The sequence below is a fragment of the Rhincodon typus genome, chromosome 21 (assembly GCF_021869965.1).
Source record: "Rhincodon typus isolate 14 chromosome 21, sRhiTyp1.1, whole genome shotgun sequence".
Classification (NCBI taxonomy): Eukaryota; Metazoa; Chordata; class Chondrichthyes; order Orectolobiformes; family Rhincodontidae; genus Rhincodon; species Rhincodon typus.
Genome location: NC_063352.1, coordinates 23,852,590 through 23,866,758, shown reverse-complemented (window position 1 = coordinate 23,866,758; position 14,169 = coordinate 23,852,590). Strand labels below are relative to the sequence as shown.

Sequence of the window (14,169 nt, the reverse complement as noted above, 5' to 3'; positions counted from 1 at the left end):
TTCTGATTTCATTCCTGAAAGGCTTTGTTCAAATTTTTCGTCTATGCCCGTTCATCCTCCACTTACCAACCTGTGGACATGATGACTGCAGATTTGGTTAGAGAACTCTGAAAAGAATGGGCAGAAAGTTTATTTTAATTGAATTCGAATCATCCCGGTTCAATAGAAGAACTGGAGAAGAGGAAAGCAGTATACGTAAATTTGCAACAAATTTCTAAACAACAGAATGGGTAGATTGGACCTTACCTGTCCCTCTGAGTACAGGCATGCAGAATGTGAGGTAAAATTAACAAGGCTCAAATAACATCTTGGTTGAAAATAAATTTTCATTTCAATTATTGTTCTTTCAATTTTGTACCAAACACTTAAGTATCTGTACCTAGGTACCTTGTACCTAAGATGGGGCTATAAGCAGTGACATTGCAAACTGTTCACTGCACTCATTCATGTGCATGTGACAATAAAGCTAATTCAATTCAATTCAATTGAAAGTAATGAATGTACCGAATTGACTTCCAGCTGTAAGTATTTAGCACTATATCAACAAATATGGTTTTAGAAAATACTGGATAATTTTATGATGAAAATGGTTCTAAGATTTACTTGAATTAATGTGTGAAGGTATTAAATAATGTTTGTTTTATCAGCTGCTGAAAACATTAAACTTGGTGTCAATGAAGTGAACTGATCCAAAGTTGCATAATGTGGGCTGCTAGGTGAGGTGAGCAATCTGATGTTTTATTTGACTTTGCAAGTTATTGAAAAATTCTCCAGAATTATCTAATGGAGATGAAATATCAGTTTAGATTGTTGGAGTTGATAGTGGCCTATGAATGGCAGAGCTTTGATACGTATATTTTTACTGTCTTTTCACAATACCTGCAACCCATTTCAGGAAGTTTTCCAAATAGGCATTGATTAATAATTAGCAACTGTGATTTTGCAGTCAAAGTAATCAGAAAGAATGGATGTTTATAATTCATATGGTTTCCAGAGAGATTATTCTGCACTAATCTTCATAACCATCTTATTTCTGGCATTGTTCCAAGAAAGACCACTCATACATTCTATGACCTGTCATCCATCTACGTACCAGACTGCATGGCTAACGTTTCAATACAAAATCCTCTTGTTTTCACCCGCCCTAATTCTGTAATCTCCAGCAGTTCCACATTCTCTATGATCTCTAAATTCTTTAGTACTCAAATAATATTGATTTCAAACTTGTCATACAGCTGAATTCCATGTTAACTACTTTTCCTCAGCTTATCTTTTGCTATGAGATGACTAATTAATCTTGCCCAACACTCACTCACTCAACGATCTAAAATAGCTTTATCCTTACTTGATTCTTGGAAGCTGCCAAGCAGTCATTGTAGAAATTCATTTTGCAGACTACCTTAGTCAATTTGATTGGCCCAGTGTATATGAAAAATCAAGTACCCCATAAATATTATATTGCCTTTATTACAAACTTCAATTATTTCTTACTAAATGCTCTTTTGAGTGATACAAAGTACTCAGACATTGAATGGCAATATGTGTTTCCTAACCTTTATCATTTTCTGACCCTCGTTATTCCTAATCCATCCTGGTTCTACTGCCTGATGTTTTTACGACTGAGACTAGAGGAGTGTGCCATCTCTGTGAAATCTTGTAGAGGCTGTTTTCTCAGGAAATACAAACTTGAGATGATTCTTCAATCCCTCCTTCAAAAGGAAAAAATGGTTTTCACCCTGAATTCAACAAGAGAATTTTCTTTTCAGAAATTACAGTGATCAGCCAGACAGCTTACTGTTGGCATGCTTTCTTGCAACTGAATCAAGTAAAAACAAAAACCTCTCCAAGTCAGTCACTGGTCAAAACAGTCTAGACATGGATCTATGGCAAAGCAAATAATTGTCACCAGTTATGTGATTTACAGGAAGCTATGTTAAACAAAAATTGCAATGTCCATAGTGAATATTTAATGACCTCTTTTAAAGAAACTACTCCAGGTATTTCCACAAAATTGAAATAAATCCATTTTCCAAAATCCTTCAAAACTTTAGTCCCCCTGGTAATAGTAAACATAAAATATCATTCTAACAAACTTCAGAGCCAAAGTCTTTTCTCAGGCCTGTCCTTATGTCATCATTTACTGTCTGGAATTCTCCTCCCTTTCCAATCAGTTATCCTTTTGAAATGCTGTGTACTCTGGAATATGTATTTCCTAACCTTCGTCATCTTGGGACCATGTCTCTTGAACAGTGATCAAACAAAAACATTTATCCCATTTGTGCTGATAGTTCATCTAATTGTGAATGCTTTATACATTTGGATAAAAATCATTTAATTACTACCATTCTAACAATATAATTTAAAGCATCCAATTATAAAGAGAGTGCATAAAAAGAAAAATCTGTGGTTTGTATATGTACAAATCATTTGAAAGCCAAAGGGCAAGTTGAGAAAGTGGGCAGACAGGCTCCTGGATCATACTCTTTGGGGTTAGGAAAATTAAACGTCATCTCTCCAAAGTATGCAAGATTCTGAAGGAATTGAAGATCAGCCATCTTCTCATTGAATGGCAGAGCAAGCTCAAGGAGGTTTATAATCCACTTCTGCTCCTTTATCACATATAAATGTGAGACAATTGAGCTGTGAGCAGCAATGCAATGTCTCGACTAACAATGTTTGTTCAATTTTTTTTAATCTTTCCAGAATCATTACTGCTCCACTTGATGCCTTGAGATCAAGGTTCTTTCTTGTGTGAAATTCTAACAGTATTAATCAAGAATGTAATCAAAGCTTGAGTGTAAAGAGAAATTTTTTGTAGCTAACTAATAAGTCAGAAAGTCCCTCTCTTCTCTTTAATGAAACTAAACCTGCAGTGGACTGCCATAAAACACAATAAAAGCAAGCATTGCTCGAGAAAGATTTACAGTCTGAGAAAAGTAAGGAGAGAACAAGGTCAAGAGGATATTGTGATCCAACTTTAGGAACAACTTCCAATTTTTATGAATGAAAATGTTGGACTTGATGGGGACGTAAAAATTAGTGAGGAATCTTTGTAAAATATCAGTTTTAATAATGGATAACCCTTTAATATTTAATATTATAAAGTCGATAGCGGATTTTCATTTTACTTTATAATACACTGATTTAATGAGAAGCAGCCACCCTAGCACTTTCACTCATAAAGTATTCAGGCATCCCATCCCTCACAGGTACACTGTACAACCTCCATGGTAAAATGATTAGAATGGAGAAGAAACAATGCTTCCTTTTAACATTCTGTTATTACATGGTACATGAATGATTTTAATCAAAGAGCATGCCAATAGTAATAAAACACCCTGTAACTTCCATAAATGCAAGTGTTGTCAACTACGAACAAGGACTTGGATCGAGACTTTCAACCTCAAACATGACAGTTGGGGTATTACTTCACATCAAAAATTATGAATATCCATCAACGTGACAGCCAGTGCGTATCAAATGAACCAGAGGAAATAACCAAGTGGCCATAATGTAATTTCTTTTTCTCTGTTTATCATCGTCTGCTCTTCTGTTTATGATACGCCCTTATCTCTTTCCTTACATGCTCAATTTTTCTCTTTCTTCTCCTTCGTTTGTGTTCTTCTTTCTTTTCAAGGACTTGCCATTCTTTGCATTCAAGGCACAAGGCACAAAAAAAACGCATGCCTTTGGATCCTTAGGATGCTGATAAATTTAGACAAAAGCATGTAACCACTCACTCCACTTGAGAAGTACAATTTACAACTTGCAATAATTTTTTTTAAACTGTGTTCTAGACTCCATGTCAATCCGCTAATGTAACTTAGCTGCATTTATCCAGTTTCTACTGAGTGTTTATAAATAGTTCACTAACTTTTCTTAACGCATCCTCCTTTCTTGACTTATATCAACTGTTTATACCTTGATATCTGTTGGTAAAATCCATAGAAATTATGCCACATTCCGCTTTGACTTTCTTGTTTCCTTCCAATGACAACTCTGCCTTCAGCAGCACTCTGACAAGCAGGTTGTCAAAAATGACTTTCACAAAAATGGTAACTTGCCCAAAACAAACATTGTTGGTGGAAGCAATCATTTTCTCCACATTGATGGGATGAACAGCAGAGATCGCTCATGACAGCTCAAGATTTGCTGTTTCTTAGGCGGGCAGTCCTTACCACATCATTTTGTAAATGATTTTTTAGAAACCTTGAACATTTTCTTCATCCACCACTGATGCTCCATGGTTGCATTGTGTATCATCTAAAGGATAACCTGTGTCAACTTTCCAAGATTTCTCAAACAGTATCTCCAAAACGTCTGATTTTCACGAAAAAGATGAGGTGGCATGTGCATGAGCGCCCCAGTACATTAGGTTTACCTCTGTGATGAATATACATCACTAACCTGCTGTTGCTGCTGGAGCAAAATCCTGGAACACTTTGACTTTGTTTTAAAACATAGTTGTAAATCAAAAATTAATAGTAAAAGCAAATGCACAGAGCCTTTTCTGTTATTCTAAAGGCTGCACAGTCTTAAATCAAGCTTTTATTCATAACACCAATCTCTTTAAAAAAAAAAGACAGTGCTCTTTCTCAAAGGAACTGCAGTAGAAATCTGGCACCAGTGGTCATGGTCAATCTAGTTAATTGCGGGAGATTTCTAAATTGCTAAACACTGTTTAATGAAATATTGGAGAATCCTATTTTTTTTGCGGGTGGTTTGGTGACTATTGCATAACTACAGTTGTATCACTCAGAATCAGGAAGAGTGGGTAAGCAACAGCTTAATTCATTTATTGATCAGCAGGAGCAAGACTCACCATCTCTACTGTCTACCTGGTTTTTGAACTGTCAGATGCTAAGTAATTGGATTCTGAAGCAGATCCTCTTTTTGTGACTTAACAATGCTACTCACTCTCAACGAGAACAGATAAAATGTTTTTGACATGCTCTGAAGGTCACATTAACAGGTAAACAAACCTTCCTACGTGTTGGTGCCTCATCCAGTTCGCCCTGATACAGTTGGAAGCAGATTATCTAAGCTCTGATGTTGAAAGTGATGGGTCAGAGAGGAGAACCTTGACGTAAAAACTTCTCTTCCTCATGTCAATTCATGCTGTCTTTGCGCAAAGAGCTGTGGTCCCAGGATTGGCCTGCTCAGATACTGGAGAAGGCAAAAATCATAAAGCTAGACAAAGTTTATGCACAATGGTTGGAATAATTTTACTAGATGTTCTCAATATCCATTATCATTCACTATCTGGTTTTTGTAACATTTTCCAGTTATCCATTCATCCTCTTGATTCTTGGATAATCCTCCGTTCATGTCCCAGTTGATACTGTGGTTATCTGGATTTGGGAAGAATGAGCTGTGCTGTTGGTACTGCACTGTGTTCAGGCAGTTTAGTTACCAAGATGATACCTCCCCTTATTACAGTGAGATTTGAGAGGGATTGGTTAGATATTCAAATCAAGAACGTTAAGAATGTAAAACAAAAACAGAAATTGCTGGAGAAACTCAGCAAGTCTGGTAGTATCTGTGGAGAGAAAGCAGAGTTAATGTTTCAGGTCCACTAACCCTTCTTCAGAACTGGCTACTAGAGTGTTATGTTTTATTTCAAGGGGAATGGAATGGAAGAGATAGGGAGTTTATGCTTCAGTTATACAGAACATTGGTAAGACAGAGCATCTGAAGTACTGTGCACAGGACTGGCTACTCTACTTATGGAAAGAGTTAATGCGTTGGAAGCAGTTCAGGGAAGGTTTACTGGACTGACACCTGGATTGAGCTGATTGCTTCGTGAAGAAAGGCCAGGCAGGTTAGCCTATATCCTCGAGAAATAAAAAGAGTCAGTGGTGACTTAATTGAAGCAAATAAAATCCTGGAGGTACTTTATGTCAAAAGGGTGTTTTCTCTTGAGGGAGAATGTAGAATTTAAGAGTCATAGTTTTAAAAAAATGGATTGCCATTTAAGTTAGAGATGTGGAATTTTTTTTTCTGTCAGAGGGTTGAGAGTCTTTGGAATTCCCTTCCCCAAAAGGTAGAAAGTCAGGATGCAGAATCTTTTAAATATTTTTACGACAGAGATTATGATAGATTTTTGATTACCAAGTGATGAACGATTACCAGGGGATATGCAGGAATGTAAAATTGAGTTTAAAACCACATCATCCATGATCTTTTTGATTGCTGGAGTTGGCTCAAAGAGTGGAGTAGCCCACTGTTGTTCCTTGTCCATAAGTTCACAACAGGGAAGTTGTTCAATATAACTGCAACTTTAGATTTTGCTATTTTAGGTAGGAATAGCATTTGCTCAGTATTATCTTATTTTCAGCCATGACATATAACTCAAGCGAAATCTCAGTGATTTCTTTCATTTATGGAACCATGCAGTATTATGTGTTTTGTATTTGCAGCTTTATGTTATAACTTTGATTTAAATATGCATCCTTGTAACTTCACATCAGAGCTCATGTAGTAACAGCTTGAATAAGAAATTTATTTTTTGTTATGCCATCTTTTGACTCTTTCTTGTGAAGTCAGACATTAGGATGGGAAACATGTGTAGGAGATATGTTTAAAGGGTCTTTGAGTTTTGCATAAATTCAGTTCTGCAACTGAGTTCCAAAGATATTGTACGTGTTGTTCTTTCATTTTCTGTGGGTGGTGATGCAGATTTTCAGTGGTTCCCATTATAGAACAAGAAAATCACTAAATCACTAAATTACTAACATTCAAGTAGAATGAAAAATGTCCTCCATTTTATTTTTGTTACTTGGTAACCTCATGAAGAACTAAGGCTCAATAGTGCAGAATATTAGCAGAGTTGAAAACAGTGGGAGAGGGGATGAAGTTATAGTGGTTAGGTGGCATATAATTTGGATTTTTAAAGTCTCTCGCAGTACTTCATAATCTCAACACTCCTTGAAGTGCAGTGTAGGAAGTGAAATACATTTTGAAGGTCAACATTTTGTAAGGGGTACTGGAGAAATTATTTTATTAAAAGAGCAATTAGAGTGGAACTTGCTTCTGCTTGGAGTGCTTGTATGAAAGTTAGATAAACAGATTGGCAAGAAAAGAATAAACAAATACATGGAAACAAATAAATGACATTGGGAGTCATGAACATAGACAAACACTGGACCTTTTGCTGAATGGTCTATTGCTGTGCTGCAGATTCTGTATGGTTTGACTTACCAACAACTGGATAATCCTATGAATTAGAAGAATTTGTCTTTGAACTTAGTTAATTAAATGCCATCAGACAGTTTAAGATTAATCCAGGTGTTGTATCCCTGCTGGAGCATAACAATAATCATGCTGGTCCTTGATACAAGATTGCCAGAGTGTATGTCTGAACTAAGAGGCTGATCAGGAGTCCATTTTAAAAATCAGACTCTTTTCTTTACATCTGCCTAACAATCAAATTTTAGTTATAAACAGTGACTGACATCTAACCAAGTAACAATTGAGATGTCTTGTGCATCACAATATATGCTTTACCCACCCTGTTTCACAATTCATGCAATGTTTTCAGGCAGGCAAAAATAAAACAGATAAAAAGATGTCCAAGTTATTTAACAAGTGAAGGAAAATCTAAGAAATTCCACTGGTTATAATGAATACAGGGAATCACAGTGACTCTGAATTCACTGCTGGACCCCTCTTTTGTACAAGGTCAGCCCATCCCAACTATAAGTAGGTCTAGTTGTTGCTTGAAGGAACTTAGCATATTGTCAGTAACCTCCTGAGTCAACAGCCTGTTCTAAACAGGCACTGTTCTTTGAGAAAAGGACTGCTAACACAACTTATAGTTTTGAAGACTTTATAGATGGATGAGCTAGTGTGACTGTATAGCCTTTTTCATCTGCTTTGATCTGATGTGTGTTGGGCCACATTGAATCAGAGAACACTTGCTGGCAAATGTAGATATCTAATAGAAGCATTGAATGGACATGAGTATCTTTATGACTGTATAATTCAATAATAACAACACAAGTGCAGTAACAAGAAGTTAACTGTTCACTGCAGTCATATTTCTAAAAAAAAATTATCTTGTGAAGGTTTATTGCAGAACAAAATCCGTAGAGGCTTATGGTCAGATTCTTACCGAGGAAGATAAGTGATCTCTATCTGTAAATAACTTAGTCAGAATTAAATATTGCCACAATCTATCATCCTCCAGTATTTCCAGTGATCAGCTAGTATGCTATGGCTACTGCGTGATTCATATATACTTGCATCAGCGAGTGATCGTAGGTGGTGGTAGTGATAAAAAAGGGCTGTTAAAATCACCGTCCTTGCCGTAGGCTAGCAATTTATCAAGATAAAATACTCCAACACCAAACACTGAAAGCTGAGTAGCAAATATGAATCGCAATTACTTTCTACACAAGTAAACAAGAATTATTTCCTTTTTTGCCATCTCAACAAGTTTGGGAATCCTTATACAATCATTCTTGCATGTGTGTTGAATGACTGGCCTGATGGCTCACCTTGGAACATGAGGCTTAATAATATAATTCTGAGGTGGCAATAAGTACAGGGTCAGCCTCTCCCCAAAGGGAGTGAGAATTGGTGAGCTGCTTTTTGCAGGGCTGTGTGTACGTTTATCGGTAGTCATGGTTAGGAAAGATGTGGAGTTGCCGGTTTTGGACTGGGACGGATAAGGTCAAAAATCACATGACACCAGGTTATAGTCCAACAGGTTTATTTGAAAATGCAAGCTTTTTCAACTCAGAGACAACAAGGTGCAGAGCTGGATGAACACAGCAGGCCAAGCAGCATCAGAGGAGCAGGAAGGCTGACGTTTCGGGCCTAGACCTTTCAACTTGGCTCCTTCCTCAGGCTGCCAGTTTTCAGGTTGTTACCTTTCTGCTTGTAAATTTTGTGTCTTATATCCTCTCTCTCACACTACACTTGAGGAAGGAGCTGAGCTCTGAAAGCTTGTGTTTTCAAATAACCTGGTGTCGTGTGATTTTTGACCTTATGATTAGGAAATAAATAGTTTAGGATGGGAGTCAATTATTACCATAAAGAATGAGAAGAAAAGTAATTTTTCATTGAGTAGAACTCGAAACAAATTTGCAAAGTAACACTTTTAACTGTCTTATGATTTTCCTAAAGCTCTTCGCAGCCAATCACATACCTCTTCAAATGCTGTTACACAGTAGAAAATGTATTGATCATTTCTTTATAAGTTGTGGCCGTGTCTAAACTTCATCTTGGCATTGATGTGAAGTTTAAGTGACACTGCTAAGTTGCAATACAATCTGAAGTTGATGCCTGCCCTAAATTCTGAATGAAACGGAGAGACAGCACCCCTTGCCCCTCCACCCAGAAGATCATATTGCATTTCACTCCTACTGCCAACTTGGGCCCTGATATAGTCTGCAACTTTAGTGTTGCAGATAGAAATAGTTTTCCACCGATGTTGGTTGTGTAATTGCAGCCAAAGGAACCAATAATAGCAATATATACGAATGAGTTGCTCTCTGTGTAAAATGGGAGGACAACTTTGTTCACATAATAAGCTAATAATATGTATTTTAAATTAAACACTAGAGGGCACCCATGATGGGAGTAAACATCTCTTTTATTTTTGTTTTGCATCTTTATACCCAGAGACTCTGAAGTTAGTGTCATACTAAATTGAGTATTATGAGATGTAACAACAAGAACATGCTGCATTTGTTATCTAAAACTTAATTAGAAACTTAAATTTCATGATGGGCAGCCAGAATTTAATTTATGAGAAACCATTGTTTTATGTTTATGTTTTAATTGCCCCTCTCTCTTAATCTGAAAGGATTTATAGTAGAAGTCACATAACAATGGCAAATCATAAGTGTGCACTATCCTGATGAATGTATTTCTCAATATCCCACATTTACATCAAAAAGAAAACAAAAAATTTACATGCTTTATCATTTGCAGTTAGCATGGCATGTAACGAAGATTGTCATTCATGAACAAAAACTGTGTGTATGTTCTAGCCAATACTACTTTCATCAGCCTCATGTATAACTCTGAGTTTTCAATTATTTTAATGGTATGTGAGCAAGTTGTTTCTGGTAGTTTGGATGATATCTGATCATTCCCGTGGTGACGTTCCTTCACCAGAAGGGTGTTATTTATGTGGCAAATGTTTGATCAGAGCAAGGCATTTGCTTTTAAGATTCACTGTTTCTGTTGAGTTGATGTCTTCCAAAGTATGTTGTGAATGTTGAATATGAAGGATTTCACACTCCATGTTGGTATCCTTAACTTTATAGATAGTACAGCATGGTAGCATGTGCGCCTGCTTCCCTTGCTTGTATGTCACTTCCAAATGATATCTTTGCAAATGAGCTATCATTCTTTGCAGATTCTTTAGAGCAGAAAGAAATGGTTGGAGAAAGATGCTTTGAAATGAATTGTGGTCAGATTAGACTATCACTCTATCTTTGCTAAAGAAGCATTGATTAAAATGCGTACAAACAAAGACAGTAGCCAGGCACACACACACTATCTGTGCATGGTGTCATTCAGTTTTTAATATTGCCTAGATGCATATGCAGCTGGTAGTCCTTATTGCATGAGAATTGCTCCAAGTATTGCCTCACTGGCATCACAATATGGGGTGACTTTATTGTTGATATCCCAGCACCTCAGTGTTGACATTTTGTCATCACTTATCTGATGAGTTAAAGCTGCTTCTTGTTCTGTATCCCAGTACCACTGCACATCCTTAACAATGAACTTATGTAGGGCTTCATACTTTGATGAAAATTAAGACAAGAATTTTGCTAGGTTATTCATAAGTTCAACAAGTCATAGTACCCTGCTTTCACACCTCTTGGTCACTGTATCTGAGGATCAGGGCAAATTCTTTTCACTGTCAGCACATGACCAAAGTACTTGACTTCAGTCATCTTCAAATGTATTTTTTTCTTTCTGAAGTTCAGGTTCATCCAGAGCTTTCTCTAGCAGTTACACTAGATTGTGACTGTGGGATGCATGGCTTTTTCCATTTATCTCCACAACCATGTCTATAGATGAGAGATCACCCATGCTAGCTTCCACTTTGGGAACATCACTGTTCAACCCAAGATTTCTTTGTTCATACTCTTCTAGAGCAATGGAAATGTGAAATAGCATGTGCACATCCCAAATGGTATTTGAAATGTAGTTAGAAAGCAGCTGCTTAAATCCATTTTTACTGAACAAATCCATCCTTCACATCAATGGCAGTAGAGACCTTCACTTTAGTAAGTTGCAGTAGCATTTATTCAATGGTTGGCATGAAGTATTTAGATCTCTTCAAATCTCTATTGACATCCTTTAGAACCATGCACAATCTCAGCTTTCCAGATTTGTTTTCACTACTGCCATACCGCAAATCCAGAGTATTGGAGTTGTCACTTTCCTGATTAATTCCTTCTTCCAGCTCCTCTGTCTTCTCGATCAGGTTGGACTTGGAGGCAGCTGACTTTTCCTCTGCAGATGCTGAGTTGGCCTTATGCTGTCATCTGTTTTGAGATGATGTTCATCAGAAATTATCTAAGACCTATGGAAACACCTTTCCTCTTTATTTTAAAGATCTATTTAGCAGTCAAAGACTGTTGCGCATCTCTTCTGGTGTCCAAATTTTAGAACTTGTTTCAGAAATAGCATGTGCACATCCCAAATGGTATTTGAAATGTAGTTAGAAAGCAGCTGCTTAAATCCATTTTTACTGAACAAATCCATCCTTCACATCAATGGCAGTAGAGACCTTCACTTTGAATAAATGCTACTGCAACTTACTAATGGTTGGCATGAGGTATTTAGATCTCTTCAAATCTCTATTGACATCCTTTATAACCATCAGAAATGAGTGGACTTTGCTTAACTGCAGAACTGCACATCTTTATTCCTCCCATTGTGCTGGATTCTTGGGAAGAGTATCATTCTATCATTTGGCCTCAACTTTGCCTTTAATAGCTTAATTTTTAGGTTGCCATCTTGAGCCACTCCACAGAAGCGTGTAAATTTTATAATGTTGCATAGGATCGACCTGACATTTCATATTCATTTGCTGCTTCCATTTCATAATTCTAACAGTTACAACCCTGAAATTGGATGGGCCCAACTTGTAATCATCATACATCATCTCTCTAGAAGCCGTAATTATAGATTTGTTTGCTTCTTTCAAGCAAAACACTTGTGTGCAAAGCGATTTAGCTTCTTGCATTTAAAATACTGTTTTCCCCACTCTAGATAAGCTTCTTTTTCTTATGAGTGGTATCCTTTGCAATATATACACTCTGCACTTTTGGCCTTGATCTTTCTGCCCTCTTGTCTGCAAATGTTTCTTCCTGAACTCTAATGTCACACACTTACTATTTATAAATAGCATTAGTAGAGAGTTCGAAATGCAATTATAGTCACCACATTGTCGGAGGTATGTGATTTCTCTAGAGAGGGTGCAAAGGAGATTTACCAGGATGCTTCCTGGGCTGGAAGGTCTGAGCTATAAGGCTGTTTTCTTTAGAGCAGCAAAAGTTTAGAGTGGCCCTGATAGAAGTGCATATAATGATGAGGGACATAGATAGTGTGGATAGGCAGGAACATTTTCCATTAATAGAGGGGTCAACAACAAGGGGATATAGCATTCTACCTCTTATCTTAAATCTATGAAGAGAGTTGAGGAGAAATTTATATCACTTAAAGGATAGTGGGAGTACTGAACTCACTGCCTGAAAGGCAATGATTTAATCAGAAACTCTCATAACATTTAAGCAGTATTTAGTTATTTATTTACGTTGCATATCCTCCAGGGTTATGGGCTAAGTGCTGGAAAATTGGATAAGCATAATCAGATCTTTGTTGACTAGCATGGACATGATGGGCCAAATGGTCTCCTTCAAGACCTTCAAATTTCTCTAGCCTGGCTTTTTCTGCTCTCCAGTGAGATTGACGTTGCAATACAGCTTGTACTACTTTGTCTCCAGCAAACTTGCTATTCTAATTTGCTCGTGTTTTCTCTTCGGCTCTGCAGCTAGCTCATAATTTTGCCATTGAAACTGGATAAAGTTCCAATTCTTTCTCTTATCACCTTTCATCTCAATCCTAGTGGGACTGGAAATTTCCAAGCTATCCTAATTCACCCGGTAGTTCAAAGATGCAGATGCTGTTCTAGTTATACTTTGCTGTTTTGTTCAGTAACTAGCTCTCGAAATCCACACAACTTCAGCTGTTCACTTCTGAGACCATATTTCATGTACAAATTTTAATGACTGCTAACTCCAAAACTGAAAGCACCTGCAGGAGGGGTCACATGACAATGGCAAGTCAAAAGCATGCAGTGTCCTTGTAAATGCATTTCTCTGAACTAACATGATCCGAGATTTCAAAATTCTGAAAGTACAGATGCTGCCACCGTAAGCATGGCATTTAACTGACTTGATTAAGCTAATGAATCTGAGCATGAAGTGACAATTCATAGGCCACATTTTCCAATAGTCCCCAACGCAGGATCAGAATGGAAACCACACCCCCTTTTTAACAGTAAATTAGCTGTCTCCTGTGGCCACTTTGAAAGCTACTGAGAGAAAGCAAATGTGTCAGGTGAATGGGTGTAGGGGAAGTACATTGGCTAGAATATCAAGTAGGGTAATGTGCCAGGTAAGTGGATAAGCACTTAGGATAGTTGGAGGGGTCAGGCTGGACATGCCAGTCCAACAAGATCTGGGGAAGGGAATGGTGTCGGCTGTGGTGGGGTGAGCAGTCTATTTGGTTGGGGTTGTTGGGCCTGCTGAGAGCAGGAAATGGAGCTGTCAGTCTGGGCAGGGTTGGTTGGATCTGGGTGTTGGGCCTGATGCGCAACTCCAGTCTATATTCCTACAATGGTTATCTTCCCATCAGAATTGCTGTGACATTACGAATATAGTTAGTAATGAGTGAATGAGCAGTTTAAGGCCCACTCTAAAGATTTGCAAGCTGTGAGTAGATGTCAGATGAAATTAATGGTCACAGAGCGAAGTAAAGGTAGAAATTGTTTTGGTGTTGACCACAAATTTCTCGATCCTCCTTAGATACAGAAATGGCGCAGAGGGCTGGAGAACCAGCCTTTTTTTCTTTATACTGTTATGGGGTGTGGACTTTGCTGGTAAGTCCTGCATTTATTGTTCATCCTTAATTGCC

At 37.5% G+C, this 14,169-nt stretch overlaps 1 protein-coding gene across 1 annotated transcript in view; it reads left to right on the top strand.

Moving 5' to 3' along the window:
* LOC109931990 (mitotic spindle assembly checkpoint protein MAD1-like) overlaps positions 1–14,169 on the top strand; it is a 645,529-nt gene that overhangs the window by 448,362 nt on the left and 182,998 nt on the right. Inside the window, exon 8 of the mRNA XM_048609842.1 lies at positions 648–721. Coding sequence (XP_048465799.1) covers positions 648–688 — 41 coding nt within the window. The 3' untranslated portion in view covers positions 689–721. The remainder of the gene's footprint in view (positions 1–647; positions 722–14,169) is intronic.